This window comes from Falco naumanni, chromosome 10, assembly GCF_017639655.2.
Source record: "Falco naumanni isolate bFalNau1 chromosome 10, bFalNau1.pat, whole genome shotgun sequence".
Lineage (NCBI taxonomy): Eukaryota > Metazoa > Chordata > Aves > Falconiformes > Falconidae > Falco > Falco naumanni.
The window spans coordinates 23,065,637-23,082,166 of NC_054063.1; the positions used below are offsets into that span (position 1 = coordinate 23,065,637).

General features: G+C 50.4%; 1 protein-coding gene across 1 annotated transcript; it reads left to right on the forward strand.

The window, feature by feature from the left end:
- The first annotated feature begins 2,185 nt into the window (after positions 1-2,185).
- OPRL1 (opioid related nociceptin receptor 1) lies at positions 2,186-15,761 on the forward strand. The gene is made up of 4 exons (XM_040609198.1): positions 2,186-2,550; positions 2,983-3,236; positions 12,264-12,619; positions 12,889-15,761. The coding sequence occupies exons 2-4, from the start codon at positions 3,010-3,012 to the stop codon at positions 13,410-13,412; spliced, it is 1,107 nt and encodes a 368-aa protein (XP_040465132.1). The 5' UTR covers positions 2,186-2,550; positions 2,983-3,009; the 3' UTR covers positions 13,413-15,761.
- Positions 15,762-16,530: the final 769 nt, after the last annotated feature.

Here is a 16,530-nt window from a genome sequence, read left to right on the forward strand (position 1 = left end):
TTGATGCTCTGGGCATTTTCTTGTAAATCCAGCATCTATTGGTGTGTCACCTGCTGCCTTCACGTGTGCTTTTCTGGACAATCATCACCTGGAAGAATGGTTGCATGTTTTGGCTCGTTCTTTTTTTGCCTTTTACCTTGCTGTCTGCATAGAAACCTTCAAGCAGAAAAGCCGAGCTGTGGTGTTTTGGTATGTGTTTTTTGTTGGGTTTTTTGTTGGGGTTTTTTGTTGGTTTTTTTTTTTTTTTTTTCCCCAGGGAAAAGGCAGAGAAGTCCTTTTGGGTCACGCAGATAAAATTTTGGTGGCTTTCCTTCTCGGCCTTGGTGCATAGACCCCAATGGGCAGAGGGAAAACTTCTGCTGAGGAAGAAATCTGGCAAGTCTCCTGCCCTTGAGATGGCTGGCTGTCCTCCTTTCACCCCAGGGGTCCCGAGGAGAGCAGAAGATGACATACCATAAGATGTTCTGGAAGGACAGATCTCTTCATGGTTGAATTAGGATTGCTGGGAAATGATGTCAAACAGCAGGACTGGGACTGAAGGGGCAGCATGAACATCCTGGGCTTTTTCCTGTGCAACAGGACAGGGCTGAACAGTGTGAAGATGCTAGATGGATGGGGGAAGAAAGTGTTTGGAACAGTTTTTTGTCCTAGGACAGAACATGCCTTGGCTGTCAGTAGCTCAAGGTGCCAATCCTGATCCCCTTTCACAGCAGTCCAAAACACTGGGCTGTGTCAAGTCAAAACAAGCACTGCAACAAGATAAATAGGTGAACATGCTGTATTTGCTGCACTGAATTAACATAAAATGTGTATGTGAAGGGCTAAGTGCATTTATTGGGGTGGGAGCCAGCAGAGAGGAGCAAAGCTGAATTTGCAAACACTCTTCTGTAGACTCCTGGGCTGTCCAGCCAGACGGTCTCATGCTGATTAACTGCTGTCCTTCCTTCAGCCTTTGAAAATCAATGCATTAACAATTAAAGTAATGTCTAGTCTAGTATTTATTTCACACTCTCTCGTTGATGGACTGTCCAAAAAAAAAAAAAAAACCCACACCACTTTCTTCAAGCACCAAGAAGGCTGTACCTCTGGGTCATGCTCTTTTTTTTTTCTTTTTTTTTTTTTTTTTTTTTTTTCTTGTTCCCTGTTAGAGCTGAGACCTGTGCTCATGGAAGCATTCAGGAAAATTACCATGCATTACCATACCATGCCATTACATTCCTTGTAAAGAAGGTGCAGCTTCTGTGCTAAATATCCCTGTCATCCATCTAAGCAGAGCTGGAGCAGGAAGGGCTAGCCCTGAGTGTGTCTGCTGGGCCCAAGCTGTGGTGGGCTCTCTGTGGGCTCTGGAGAAGGAGTATTTGCTGCCTGAGAGCTCACTTTCTGTTTTTCCACCTCCTGGGCAATAGCAATGTGCCCCCAATTGGATCTGACCTCTGTGTGTGGCTGCTGATGTCCCCAACACAAACTGCTGGGAAATGGCATCTTCAGGGAGGTGCCATGGGCGGCCGGGGGCACCGGACCGTGAGGCTGTGGCTCTTGGCAGCCAACGTGCTCCTGATCTGGGATCAAACTGGGTACGGACCCCCAAAACCTCTTTGCACCCTGTTTGGGGGTGACGCGCTCTGCGGCTCTTGGGCACTGAGTTTCTCAGAGTCGATGTCCCATGGTGGGATTGGGAATGTCAGGGACCCGTGGGCTCTGCGTGCATCACCCCACCCGAAGGTAATGAATTTTCCACTGCAGCTTCCAGAGATAAATGTGCTGCTGTGATCCAAAGTGCAGGATGTCTTGGGTTACAAAAATGACCTTTAGCGAATGCCACTACAAGAATATGAAATAATAACAATTTTCTCCCCCTAGTTCTCAGTATTCCTTGTATTTTTGCCAGTTTCTAGGTCAAATCCCCCATCCTGCCTCTCCTGCGCTAGCACGGCGTTCAGGTTGCACAATTGCAGGGGAGGGAGGAATTTGCTTCCCAGTGCCCCGCTCCATCCCTGCTCCCCAGCAGTGGGAGCCCACCCCAGGTAGGCTGGGGGGCTGCGGCAGGGCTGGGGCGGTGTGAGCCCCCTCCCCGCTCCGGGAGTGGGACGGGGAGGGCCGCGGGGTTGGGGGGCGGGCGGAGTTGGGGGGGGGGGGGGGGGGGCGCTGCCCGTGGGCTCGCTTTCCGTTTGGTTATTTATTTAATTTTTTTTTCCTCCTCCTTCTTCTCCCCCCACCCCCGGCTTTTCAATTACGCAGTGGGAGAAGCCAGGCAGCCGGGGCTGGCTCTGCCCAGCCGCCGTCCTCCCTCCCTCCCTCCCTCCTTCCCTCCCTCTCCCCCATCCCTCCCTTTTCGTTAAAAACGTGGGCTCCGAGGTGCAGCCCCCCGCGCTGGCAGCATCCCTGCTAGTGCGGAGCAGCCCCCCGCCCCGCTTCACCGGCCGCCGCCGGACCGGAGCCTCCGGCCGTGCCCGCAACCCGGCTTTGCCCGTCCCCCCACCCCCACCCCCCCGGCCCGGGGTGCCCGGCCGCGGGGCAGGACCCCTGCCAGAAGGGAGACCCCCGCCGCAGGTAAGCAACCAGCGGGGGATTATTCCCAACTTTGGGCTTTTCCTGCCTTTTTACCTGGATAGGGGCCACGGGGAGGGGGTCTGCTCCAGCGGCAGGACGAGCCCCCAGCCCTGGTGGGAGGCTGCGGCGGGTTTTGGAGGATATCTGGGGGGTCTGGGCTTGGAGAGGCGGGTGGGAGCCCCGGCGCTGGGGGGGCTGGCGGTGTGCAGTGGGGTGGCGACAGGCGTGAGGTCACCCGCTGCTCGGGATGCACCAAGCTCTCGGGGCTGCATCCCATCGAAATGCTCTTGGGGGATGTCTGGGGGGGAGGCTGTGCTCTCCCTGGCAATAAATCATCCTTCTCCCCCAGCGTTTCTCGTGCACATGCCTTGCTGTGGTCCCACACCACCTATTTGATCAGCAGATCTTAAACCTGTCTCTTTGGTGCCCCAGGTCCTTGGCACAGGCTGGTGCTTCAGGATGGACCCGCTCTTCCCTGCCCATATTTTGGAAGACCCTGACCTGAGAAAGCTGCTGAATGACTCCTCCATGCTGAACCTGAGCTTTCTCCCCAGTAACTGGTTCAACAACGGCACGGGGGACAGCTTCCTGCCGCTCAGCATCAAGATCACCATCGTGGTTGTCTACTCCATTGTGTGCATTGTGGGGCTGGTGGGCAACTGCTCCGTCATGTATGTGATCGTCAGGTAGGACACGCAGGCAGCGTCCCAGGGTGGCTGGGGGGGGGGGGCTGTGAGCGGGGCACGCTGCCCCCCCGCTAAATATCCCTGCTGCGGGTGAAGCAGCCAGGCGCTTCCCTAGGGACTGCGATGAGCTTTAGAGGTAACGGTGTGGCATTCGTTTTATTGTTTTGGTTTTATCTGGGGCTTTTTATCCCCCTTCCTAGGCTGTGATGAAGGTTCCCACCCGCTTTCAGCTGCCCTCTGGTGCCTCCTAAAGTTTAACCCAGAGAATGGAACAGAGCGATCAGATTCTGCTCCAAAATTGGGGCTTTCTTGGGAAGCGCTGGGCAGGGAGCTGGGTGGCCCTGGGGAGGGTGATGTGCTGGGAGCATCCTGCTGCCAGGGTGCTGCGTCTTTAACGGGACCTCTCCCTCCTGCGCTGTGTCCAGCACCCCAGCTGTGTCTGCAGGTGCTGCTCCATCTGGGAGCTGGCGCTTTCCAGAGCTGACTGGTTGCAAGGGAAGGAGCCTGCTGGGAGGCTCAGCCTGACTTTTACGGGGAAGAATCACAAATGTAACTCCTGCAGCTCTTCGCAGGCTACAGACGTAAATAAGATGTGACAGGATGCTTGTGAAGTTGAGGGCAACTTCTCTGGCTCCTCGTGCTGAAGTCAGAGTGGGGGGACCTTTGCAGGGGGACAGAGCATGCACCACTCCAGCAGCACCATCCAGCCCTCCTGCATTCTGCTGGCATTTTACGTGGCCCTGTCTGGTTTTTGTTGTGGTTCAAACCCTGCTGTTTCCTGGAATCAGATACCCTGTCCCCCCCATTAAGTACAGAATAAATTAGGCTGTGATTCCATCTCAAATGCCAGCATCCCCCTTCTGATCTGTGTACTCTGTACGTTAAGGAGTGAGCTTCCATTTTATACACGTCTCAGAGCAGATTTCTGGTGCAGGTGGATGCTGCCAGCACAGAAAAGACATTGAATTTGTTTTCACCTCCAACAGAGGATGAAAACGTTTAGCAGATATTCAGACACCGATGGGATTAAGTCTCGCTCCTGCCAGGAGCCCTGCTGCTTCCAAAGCGTCTTTGCCTTGAATATACACAACTTGGCTGGGGAAGATGCTGCAACATTAAGTCTTTGGTATCACAAGTCGGTGAACAGCAGTTAAATCTCTGCCACAAGGGCAAAGTGACATGATTGTTCATCAGGCCGCCTGTTCGTGCTCTTACTGCCGAGGAGTTTATGGCAGGGAGAAGGGATCACGTTAGCCCTGGGGAGTCTGGAGACAGAGAGGAGGCTTGTAGTGCACCAGTGCCACGTTTGGAGAGCGAGCTCGTGTTTCTGTTCAGTGTAGTAGCAATCATTCGAGTAGGCATGGTGTTTGTGGGTGCATGTAAGTGTAATGAGTAGTGAGGCTCTGGGAGTGAGAAGTCCTTGTCCCACAGTGATGATGCAGCTCCCTGGGAATGCCAGCCAGTGTGCATGCAGGGGAAGGGACTCCGTGCCCCATGCATGAACCATAGATGCATGTAAGGAGGAGAAGCCTTGGCAGAAATCTTCCCCCTGTCTGCAAATGCCTGGTAGGATGTGGCCAGCAGAACCCTGCCCAGGGCTGTGGCTGGTGTATCACCAAGGGTAGTCATGTCCCAAACCAGCATCCCTGGCAGGGTGGACGTGTGCTGTGCCTGTGCAGGGCCGTGCTTTTAAAATGGTAGGTTCTGTTCTGCTCCTTTTTGGCTTTGATACCTTCCAGTTGGATAAATGGAATGCAAGAAAAGAAAGTGGGATTTGGCACTGGAGTTTCTCCTGGAATGTAACTTTTCTTGTGTCCTCTGGTTTTAAGCAATTGACACCTGTCTTCAGTTTTCACCCCCATCTCCCCCAGGTCTTTTCCATTTCTTCCATTTCCCCTTTATCCAGAAACCCTCGTATGTACAAAAAAGCCAACAGAATTTAAACCGAGTACTTCTTTTTGGGGATTCACCTCTGTGTTTTCATAAAATCTTGTATGTGAGCCCAGAGGGGCCCCTTGAATAATATGTGCTGGGGAAGTTCTACCTGAGCTAGAGCACGTGTAGAAGGAGCTGCTCTTTCCCCCTCGTTCTCCCCATCATTGTTTTCTGGGAGCTCAACACTGAGTTGTACCCAGGGACATGACCCTTCTTGGTTTGGTGAGTAACTACAGCTTTTTGTTATCTCTGCCCAGGATTTTCCTCTCCTTGCCCTGTCTGTGGTCAGGAGCAGATGTGGTGATAAACTGGACTCAGCACCTCACACCCTTGACCCTGGCCATGCAGGCAGGTTCATGCAGAGCTGCCAAATGAGTGGTCACGCGAGGACGATGTTGGTGACTTCTCAAGCACAGGTCTTTCTCCCCAGACTGGAGCATTGGTGCTTCTGGTCTTTATGCCTTAAACAACATCTTTTTAAAGTAGGTTGAAAGTTGTCTGCTGATAAGTCAACATGGGGTTTTGGGACTCTTTATGGTATGTCTCTTGCATTAATGGGAAAAGGTTGGCAGATCCACTGTGCTGCACCCCATCATCTGTAGATATGGTGCACCCTACAAAAGCTTGTTATAGTGTTTGGTTTCTTTTTTTCTTTCCATACCTACATTTCACTGGGGATAACAAGACTTCAGCATCTTACACAACCTGAGTTGTGTAAGGAAATGGTGTATCTTCCAAAAAAAGAATGGTATAGTCATGTAGGCAGTAATTGTTTCCTGTTTTTGGGGGAGTTGGGAAATGCAGACTCTAATATCAGCACTCGAGGAAATTGGAGGCATCAGGAAGGCTGTTTTTTTTGTGTGTTTTACAGCACCCAGGGAAAAGTTTAAAATCTCCTGGTATTTCACACGAAAATACAAATTCAAAGCCTCCTCTAGGTTTCCCCCCTCTGTTGTAGAACCCAGCCTATATCTCTATTATATTTGGAACGATTTAACATTTGGAATGATTAATTTACAGAGACGGTCATCATGTGACTGTCCATCCCCTTCTAGTGCAGAGCAGCACTAATTGGATAAAACCGGGAAGGGCTCTCGTCAGGAACGCTATTTCCTGGACAGTGAAGGGCCTATTGTGGAAACCTGCCTTGTCTGCGGCTTTGTTCTGCTTGCTCATTGTGGAGTTCCTTGCCAGTGGAGATAACGCCTCCCCTCCCTCCTTCTGCTGCTTGCTCTCTTCTGCATATATTTCCTGTACCGCTTGTTAATGAATGCGAAACAAGGAGCTGAACGGCACGAGGCAGAGAGGGTTTGGGGGGAGAGCTGGGGAACGGGGCTGCAGAGGTCCCTCTTCTCCATTAACCGAATTCTGCAAGGCCAGTTGCCCAAGAGCTTTGTTTTTAGGAAGAAAAACAAAGGGGAAGGTGGATATATTGTACTTGCAATGGCCCTGGGGGTGGCTGATGCATGGGACCGTAGGTGATGCTGACCCAGGTGTTGCTGCATGGGGTGTGACAGAGACCCCACAGCTTCCACCAGCCACTGGTGTGCCAGGGAAGGGGGCAACGTGCAGCTTTGGGTCCAGGGGGTCCCCTGTTGTCCCCAGCTCCATCACGCTGCTGCAGTGCTCAGCCCTGATGCTCTGGAGGACTCCCTCCCTCCCTCAGTGTTGGCTCTGCTCACCTGGATCAGCCCCACACGGGAATGATGCCTTGTTTCTTGGGCACTTCTCTTAGCCATGGCAGCTCTTTGTTGGGAGCCCAGCAAGATCTGGAAATGCTTGGCTCTCCCTACTGAAGAACACTTTTTTAAGCATCTCTAAGTAGATTAGTGCTGTTAGGCCCCTGCCCTTCCATTTTCGGCTTCCAGGTGAAGCTTTAGGAGAAGGGATGTGGTGAGGAGGTGCCTGCACAGGGTGGCTGCCTGGGTATGGCTGTGCCAGCTGTTACTGTGCTTGAAAACTGCATCAGTCCCTGAGAACAGGGGTGAGGGCAGCTGGCTGTGATGAGATGGGGAAAATGAAGTTAATTACGACATTGCAGAGATGCTGATTTCTTAATAGAAAGCTTTCTAAGTGAAGAACCTTGACCAGCTATGTGGCTCAGAGCTAAAATCAAGTGCGTGTTTAATGTGGCGTGGATCCAGTGGACACCAGCGGGGCCATCTGAAACCTCAGCTCTTTCCAGATTCATCTCTTTTAGGATTTTTTTGGCCAGAAAAAAAGGTAATTGTTGCAATTTGTAGAGAAGGGAAACCTATGCCAAGGGCTTTGTGCTGTGCAGAGCGATCGGAGCTGGGGGAGGACGGCAAGGTGAGCAAGGGGGGTATCCCCTGCAAGCCCCGGTGAGCTGGGCTCAGCCACATGGCTCATGGTAGCTGTGCCTGGCCCCCGTGAAAACAGGTCCTGCAGCTCCAGTGTGTGCTGGAGGGCTCTTGCTTCCCCCTGGCCTTAGTTGGGTGAGTGAAAGGGAGTTAATTACCCATGTGCAGCTGTAATTCTGTGGTGTTTAATGTGGGACTCTGTACCCAGTGATTTCGATTTTTATTTTCAGGGACTGGGCAATTCCCAGCAGCTTTTAGGACATGAGCAGTTCAGCAGAGGCAGAGCTGGCACATGAACAGGGGTGAGAGCATTTTGCTGCAGGGAGGATGCTGACGAATGCCCTCAGACCAAAGCACCATTCCTGGTAGCCAGGCACCTGCTCAGGGACGTGTGAGCATCCCTGCGAGCCCCTGGGTGCGTTGCGGAGGCTTTTGCAGCAGCACCCACCCACCCTCTGCCTTCGGTGTGGCAGCAATCAGGGCCATGCAATGTCCCCATCCACACTGGTCCCCAGAGAGCAGCAGGAGAAGGGAGGGTGAGCAAGGCTCGTTTTTCATAGCTGTCACCTCGACCCAACAGTGGGACTGAAAGGGTGAGAAAATAATCTGTCCCACAGTGTCAGTGCTTGCCCTGGCTGGCGGCACGCTCCTTAACCCCTGCTAGTCAGTCACCATTCTGCCAGGTAATTAATAGGCTTTTATGTGCTGGTGTTGCTGTAGCGCCTGGCCTCATAATCCCAAGTGATTTAAATTTTTTCTTTTCTGAGTCTCTCTCTTTTTTTTTCTTTTCTTTTTTTTTTTTTTTTTTTTTTTTAAATGTCCTGTTGAACTGTCAAGAATAAACCATTCTGAATTGGGTAGAAATTTTTTTTTTTTTGGGGGGGGGGGGGCTCTGAGAGGGTGATCAGAGCTGCAGGAATGGGGAGAGCACTGTGTGGGTGTATGTTGAGGGGGGGCACACATCCCGGTGGGTACCTGCTGATTGTATATCAGCTTCATACAACCTGTGGGCCAAGAGCAGGCTGTGAGCAGAGGTGCCAGTGAACCAGCGCTGATTTCCACTGTCAGAGGGTGGGAGCAGCTCAGCAAAAATCCCCCTGAGCCTTTTCTGCTGTTTTGCTTCCCTGTGTGTGTCCAGGGACAGCGGCAAAGGCGGTCACGGATGCCAGGGCATGAGGCGAGGACGGAGGGAGCTGCTCAAGGTGAACAGCACTGTCTGCATCCCAATTAGCTGGAGCTATGAATATCAAAATTAAGAGGCAGAGAGCTCCTGGAGATCGTACTCATAGTTCCCCAGGGCTGAAGGCTTTGCTTTGGTCCCTCTGCCTTGGTGCCTACAGCCCCATTTCAGGCTGTAGGTTTGCTGCAGCCCGCTGGCCCTTAGCCCTGGGGCATCGGAGCTGCTTGCTGCCCTGCAGCCTCGGTGGCAGGGTGGGAAGGGGGGGTGCTGCTAAAGCAACAGGTTTGCTCAGCCAGGGACAGAATCCATCCTGGTGAAAAACAGGACCTCAAAGCCCAGCATGTGGATGAGCTGTTTCCTACCCATCACCCCCTCTCCCAAACTGCAGGTTCCCCTTGCTGAAGCGCAGCTTCATTCCAGGTAATGCTGCTTGAGGTCTGCTTAGCAAAAAGGAGGGGGGAACGGTGCTAGGCTGATATCCAGACGTTTTTCCTCTTAGGCTTCGGCAGCCAGAGAGCAGAGCAAAGCAATTACTTTTGTGACAAAGGTGGAGCTGGCTGGAGAGCTGAGAACTGCCCTGTGGGAGATGCTCCATTAGGAAATTGCCTCCATGACCGAGCACAAGAAAGTGGCTCAGCGGGAGGCTGATGTCCTCCATGGAGGCTTATCGGCATCGGAGCTGTGCCGTGGGGGGGACCTGAGGTGCCTCCTAAAGCCTGAGAGTTTAATTTCTCTCTTTTGTGCAGGTTAAGAAAGAGAACACTCTCAGTTCCCAGAGGACAAGAAAAAGAGGTTAATCCACAGAGAAGTGATTAATTGATTTTGGTTTGTACGGAACATTCTGGAAATGTTTGGGAACATTGGTTGGTTGGGATAATGACTTCAGCTCTCAGTATGCAGAAAAAATGGAGCTAGAAGTAATGAATTGGGTGTAAATTAGTTTCCCCACCTTTTCAAGAGCACAAAAATCAACTTTAAAATCCACTTGGGGGTGGGTTGCAGGAGGTAAGCCCTGCATCGGAGGGAGTGATGGGGCGGGTCCCCCATCTCAAGGGGGTGGTGAGGAAAGAGGCTGCAGAGAGGGATCGGTGCATCGAGGGACAGCAGATTTGGCAGGGCCAGGCTGAGCAATTGCACCTGGACTCTGAGATCTTGCTGAGAAGCATCTTGGAGGAGAGGGTCCAGGGATGTCTCCTGGGGTGGAGAGGTGCAGGAGGGAGCTGAAGGTTTGCAGTCTGCACGTCCAAAGCTCAGAGTGAACTGAGATGCCCCAAGCATCTCGCTGTGCTGGGGACGCAGGTGCGTACACGGAGGCAACGTTGTCCCCTGTGGATGCTGGATGGGTGGCAGAGGTGGGTGCATTGCTACTTGTTTCTCCCACCCAACCAACCTTTAATTTATTTCTGTTTCCCAGTAAAGTTGCTCATCGCTGTTCAAAAATGCACTTGTTATTCCCTCAAGTTATAACATCAGTAAATCAGTCGGGATTAGAGGCATGTTGATGAATTGCCTCTGAGTCCAGTCCTCCTGGAAGGGTGGACTGGAACAAACTTGAACTTTGGGAAGCTTGAGCAAGCCAGGTCTGTGGTATGCAGAGGAAGACTACAGCTCCCAGGAGACCTTTGCTAACAGTCTTAGGTGACTGAATAATTTCCTGAAGCGTGAGATGACAATACTTATTGTTGTGTGGGCTGATAAAGAACAGTGATTTCATTTCTTAATTTTAATTTCTCCTCTGCTGACCTAAAGGAGGAAGTGTCTGAACATGTTCACAGACCCATCTCATGCCCCCCTGTGTGCATTGCCTCATCTATGCCAAGTGCAAGAATTCAAACAAAAAAGCAAAACTCGCTCATCCTGAGGTGCTGCTGCTCTGGGGTTCACGGCACTGGAGTCTGGGGGTTGCCTAATTCTGCTTAGGAGGTCCCAAAGCCAGAAAGCCCTGGCAGCTGCCTGGTTGTGTTGGATCTGCAATGTGTTTTGCTTGTTCATCCCTGCACAATAGGAAAGACACTGGTATTTTTCTTCTACTGCTTTTATTTATGTAGTTTATCTGACCAGGGCTGACTTTCTAAGAACCCACTGTCTTGCCTGGCTGCTGTGATTTCTGGGCCAGGAGGAGCCTGACTCAGGCTGATGTGGGGACCTCAAGTGTCTCCATCAACATTCACCTCCAAAAGCTTCCTTTGGCTCTCAGGGTCAAATGTAGGGTGGGTTGTTCTGGCTTTCTGAAGCCACTTTCAAACATCTGACTTCTACTACAAGCACAACTTAGAGCTCTAAGAGGGGCAAAACCAAATGACTTTATATTCTGGGTTGTAGATCTCCTGGCTATCATTCTTCCCAAGCTGGCTATGTCACCATGTGTGTCAAAAGAGTTCAGAGCGTGGCAGTGATAATGTTCCTCCAAGCATTGAGATAATCTATCAGGAGCTGAAGCTCAGATCATCAGGGGAGGGTGCTGCATTGAGGAGTGCAGTCATGGGTCTGCTGTTCTGAATCAGTTTGACAAAAAGAGCTTTTTAGGTCAAATAAGACCTCATAATATTCTAACACATTAAGCTGAAAGTAGCACAGTAGTTTATGGGTTTGCTACCCTCAGATGGACTTGCCCTCTGTTAATAACACACATCATTGTCTGCCATTTCTGGCAACATTTCTGCAAAGGCCGTTAGGATCATAAATGATAGATGAGCTGCAGTTTTAGAATTATACTATCTGAGCTCTTATTTTGCCCATGAGAGGAACATCCTGGGGCTGAAATGTTAGACTCAGTCACAGGGTCACCACTGGGTTTCATTTCTGCAGACTCTGCGTGTATCCTTGGGTCAGTGATCACATCTTTCTTTGCATCATTTCCCATGTGTAAAAAGGAGATGAGTACCGTTAGAGCAAGGTGAACCTTCCTTTCGGGCAGTCAGTCCATGCGATAAAGTAATGTAGAAATGGCAAAACTCCTTTGCAGTGAAGGGTAAGTAAAGTTTGACTTTATCTGCAAACTACCCCTTTCTTTAAAAAGATGCATTGTGATATTTTGATTTCTGAAACAAAGCCCATTCCTCACCTGTTTTTAGCTGCCACTGGCCATCTTGCCGTTCTGCTTTGGTAGCTCACATTAGCCACAGTCTTTGGTTATGAGCCAGTGTAAAATGGTGAACCAGCTGACCCCTGGACCATCTGATGCCTTTCGAATCAGCTTACTGGGTGAAGCTCGCAGCAATGTTTATAATAATGCAGCTGTATGCCATGGAATCCTAGATTAGCCTTCCCAAAGTCATTTTTAAAACAGCACGGTCTGAGTTGGCAGCGTCAGGCTTTCACGGTCCTCACTTGCAGTCTAAGGGCATAAGCTTCTCCTGCCCGTGAAACCGATGGTGAAGGCACCACGTGTGTTGTTGCAGGAGCTGGGCTGAGCTGTGTGTTGATAAGCACATGGGAGGTAGAGAGGAAAGGATGGTGTTCAATCTTGTTACGTAAGAAAAATGCAGCATCTCCTTCCTGAGGTGGCAGAATGCCCTCTGCAGTAGACTACGATGTCTCACCCATCACGGTCAGGTGGAGCTCTAACCGTTGCTCGTTCCTACGTTTCAGATTCACCAAGATGAAGACAGCAACCAACATTTACATCTTTAACCTCGCTCTGGCTGATACCTTGTGTCTGATGACCTTACCCTTCCAGGGTACAGACACGTTCCTGGGCTTCTGGCCCTTTGGCAACGTCCTCTGCAAGGTTGCCATCTCCATAGACTACTACAACATGTTCACAAGCACCTTCACCCTGACGATGATGAGTGTGGACCGCTACATTGCTATCTGCCACCCTATCAAGGCACTAGACATCCGCACTCCCCACAAGGCCAAGGTGGTGAATGTCTGCATCTGGGCACTGGCTTCTGTTTTTGGCATCCCAGCGATGGTGATGGGATCTGCAGAGAATGAAAACAATGGTCAGTAAAAATGCATCCAACGGGTGGGAGGTGGTGGTGGCCAGGAGAGCCCATGGGCTTGGGAAGCCATTGGAAGGGGTACTGGTGTCATCAATGTGGTGAGCTCTCTGCTGTAAAGCCAACTCTTCCCTTTCTGCCCGTGCCTCTCTCCATCACTGCTACTGCTTTTCCAGTATTAATCATGCCTGAACTAAACTGAATGTGCACCTGCTTTTCTTCTCGATACAGGTTTGCTGATCTTCCTTTGCATTTTATTTTTTTACTTGCAGAAATTGATTGCCTAATTAAACTCCCTTCACCCGTGGATTACTGGGATCCAGTGTTTGGCATCTGTGTCTTTCTCTTCTCCTTTATGATCCCCGTGTTGATCATCACCATTTGCTACAGTCTCATGATCAGACGACTCAAGAACGTCCGTGTCCTCTCGGGCTCCAAGGAGAAGGACCGAAACCTGAGGCGCATCACCCGAATGGTCCTGGTGGTGGTGGCAGTCTTCATCATTTGCTGGACTCCCATCCAGATTTTTGTGCTGGTCCAGTGCTTGGGTGCCAAGGCAGAAAGCGAGCTTGAGCTGGCCATCTCCTGCTTCTGCACTGCGCTGGGGTATGCCAACAGCAGCCTGAACCCCGTGCTCTATGCCTTCTTAGATGAGAACTTCAAGGCGTGCTTCAAGAAGTTCTGCTTCCCCACTGCCTTCAGGACCGAGCTCCAGATGTCCAACAGGATGTGCAGCATCGCCAAGGATGTGGCCTATGCTTGCAAGAACTCGGAGGGGACTAACAATCCGGCCTGACTAGGCATGGAAATTCCCATGGTGGCTGTCGCCCAGCAGAGTCCAACCACCCCCACGTCAGAGCTAACTCAGATAACGGCCCTTTAGCAGGACCTCAAAACTGAGAGGTGAGAAACTGAGGAAACAATTTTGGGGGTTGGGAAAACTGGATACTGCAAGAGCATGCAAAAAAAGTGAGCCCATTTGATGCATTTTTAATTCCAGTGCAACCTGTCCTAAGGAACGTGTTTGAAATCAGCCCTTTGATTCCTGCGAAACCCTGGTGGTTTGCAACGTTACTGAGAATTCGGGAGTTAAGGGTTTAAAACAGGCACTGCTCCTGGGACTTACAGTTTTGCTGCTGGGAGACAGAGAAAATGCAAATTATTCTATTTATTTTTTCCTCCCTGAGTTGTTTAAGATGCTAACAGCTCATGTGGCTCACCAGGCACTCGTGTGCAGGTTTTATTCCTGTGGCATCGCTCTGAAATTAGACTCTGCTGAAGCCAAAGTGGGCAGCAGCCATCAGACAAAAATCCAGATCATCTCCAGGATGAGTCATCGCGAAAGGAAGGATGCGGGGAGGATGAGGAGGGAGCTGGTGGAAAAGGAAATCCAAACTGCCCCATGGTTGGGAGCCTGGGGAGGACAACGTTGGCTCCTGCAGATGGGGTCTGTGGTAAACCCCTCCGCCTTGCGGGGGTAGCAGGGGGGTGGGAAGGGACTGTCAAAACTGATGAATGTAGCTCAGAAGAGGAAGTGGAAAAGATGGACGAAAGGAACACCTATCCTTGTTTACATGCTGCTATTGCTTTTCTTTTTAACCTTGTATTTCCATTGTAATAATGGACAGAATGTGTCTCTCTATACACATCTCTATAGTGCTATAGGTATAGCTATACTGTAGGATTTCATCTTGCCAAGCATGCCTTGGGGATCTTCCTCGGTGAGAGGAGGAAGGAAATGAAGTGGCCTATATATACTTGTATTTATGTATAGGGGAAAACTGTTCTGGAGAACAGCAGCTCCTCCAGAAGACACGGACATTTCTGGTAGGAAGGGCAGCCTGAAACAGTCCCATCTGCTCCACACGAGATAAGCAGTGCAAACCACACAAAAGGCATTTTCTGTTGTTTTGTTGATTGTTTTTTTTTCCCAGTTTTTGGTTTTGTTTTGTTTTTTTTTTTAATGGAATGAGATCCATGATGCCAAGAGCACTGGGGAAATGCTGCTGGGGTACCACCCCTCCTGCCAACCATAGATTGATTTTCCTCTCCCAGTAGGCCAGAGCTCTGTGGAAAATGAAATGCCCTGCCATTTCATTTGATAACAAAAGCATTCCCGAGGAGTTTAACCACGGAGTGCCCTCTGTGCTGGCGGGGATAGCAGACTGGTATTCTCCCTGTACCGCAACAGCCCCGGGGAATTGGGGCGGTGGTGGCCAGTGGTGCTGGTGGTGCTGGGCAAGGCGGCCACCTCCGTCTGGGGATGGGAGGGCAACTCCGACGCGAGAACCGGCAGCGTCGTCCGGACTGTACAGATTCCATGTGCATATATTTCTTGTGCTCTGGTCTATGAAAATCTGTATTTTTAATGTATTGATTTGCCAATATTTTAATGGTGTCATGTTCTTTATATATGCTGTAAAAAAGAATTCAATGTTATATTTCTATGTAGAGTGTTTCCCTTATGGTTGGGCTTAAAATATAGATGCAATTCCAGTGTCCTGCATCTAGGACCCAGATCCCTTGTAAACTGCCCAAGCTGGGGGCATTTTTATGCTGATTAGCATTTGCTTGGGAATCTGGAGGGATACCAGAGCAAACTTTGCCATTACATTTCCCCTGAATAACAGAGGAGGAAGAGGAAATCTCGGCACTTTAAGCACTTTGCAATGGATGTTTGTCCCCAAGCACTCACCAAGAAATCTCACACAACCCCCAAGCATGCTAAGAAAAACTCCCCAAGAACTGCACTGCTGGCATGCTGCATCCGTGCCCTTGAAACAATGAGTTTGGTGGGCTGTTGTGTTTGTGGACACAATAACAGCTTTGGTCATTGAGCAACCTTGAGTCTTTGCAGCCCATGGGCTGTTGTATGTACCCGTGGTGGGTATGGTTGAGCATGAAGCTGGGAACCAGCTGCTGGGCTCTTCCTGCAGTGCCATTAGGGAGCAGAAGAGCGTTTGTTAGTGGTGGGCTAAGGACCAGCCACCTCCCTTTGTAGTTCTTGGTTGGGTTTTTTAATAGATTTATGTCCTCTGAAAAAAATATACCGGTGTTTGGCATTTTTTAAATAAGGATTTTGTTATAATGACTATGCTGCAACGATCTTACATAATCAAGTACTCAATAAATGTGTGTTTACTCAGCTTTTGGGTAATTCTGTGGCCCTTGCAGTGAATGTGTTTAGGCATTCTGTTCAATGCTCAGTGGAGTTTGTTATAAGAAAAGCAACAAAAACCTGAAAGCAAAAACTTTATTGTACTGTGCCTATGGAGTTAAAGGCTTGCGATTGGCTGGCCAGCTGAAGCGCAGGCTCTTTAATTCTCTTCTGAAATGGTTGTGTTGGTATGATTTTACAATTACCGCAGTGTACATGACAATTTCCTAGGTGGCTACTTGTGTGCTTTAATAAAGGAAAATAAACCCCCCTGGACTTTGAATGATGTGGAGTCTGAAAGACATACCTGCAAGGGTGACGGGGTGTCTCAGCAGCGGCACTGTTTTCCAGCTAAACCCGCTGCTGAGCACGTGCAGTAACATCAAAGCATCCAACCTCTATTGTGGTCAGTGGGAGCTTTGGTTATATGGGCGACTTTGTAGGCAGCCAGGGAAGGGAAGATGTGAAAATGCTGGAAAACCGGTGGTTGGGGCTGAGGACGAGCTGCCTGCGCCGTGCCAGCCTCCCCAGTGCCCGGGGCTCGGTGCCGGCAGCTGCCTGCTGCTGGGGGTGAAACTTGATGCAGGATGAAAATGAGGTGTTCCCACATGCCTTCCCAACACCTCCCAGGGGTTATGGGGTTGGGCGTCATCCTGGAGAGCCATGAATTACAGAACTGCTCTGAAAATAAAGCCAAAGCCACACTGTGTAGCCAGGAAAGATGGATTAGCCAGTGAAATGTACTATAAGGAAAGCA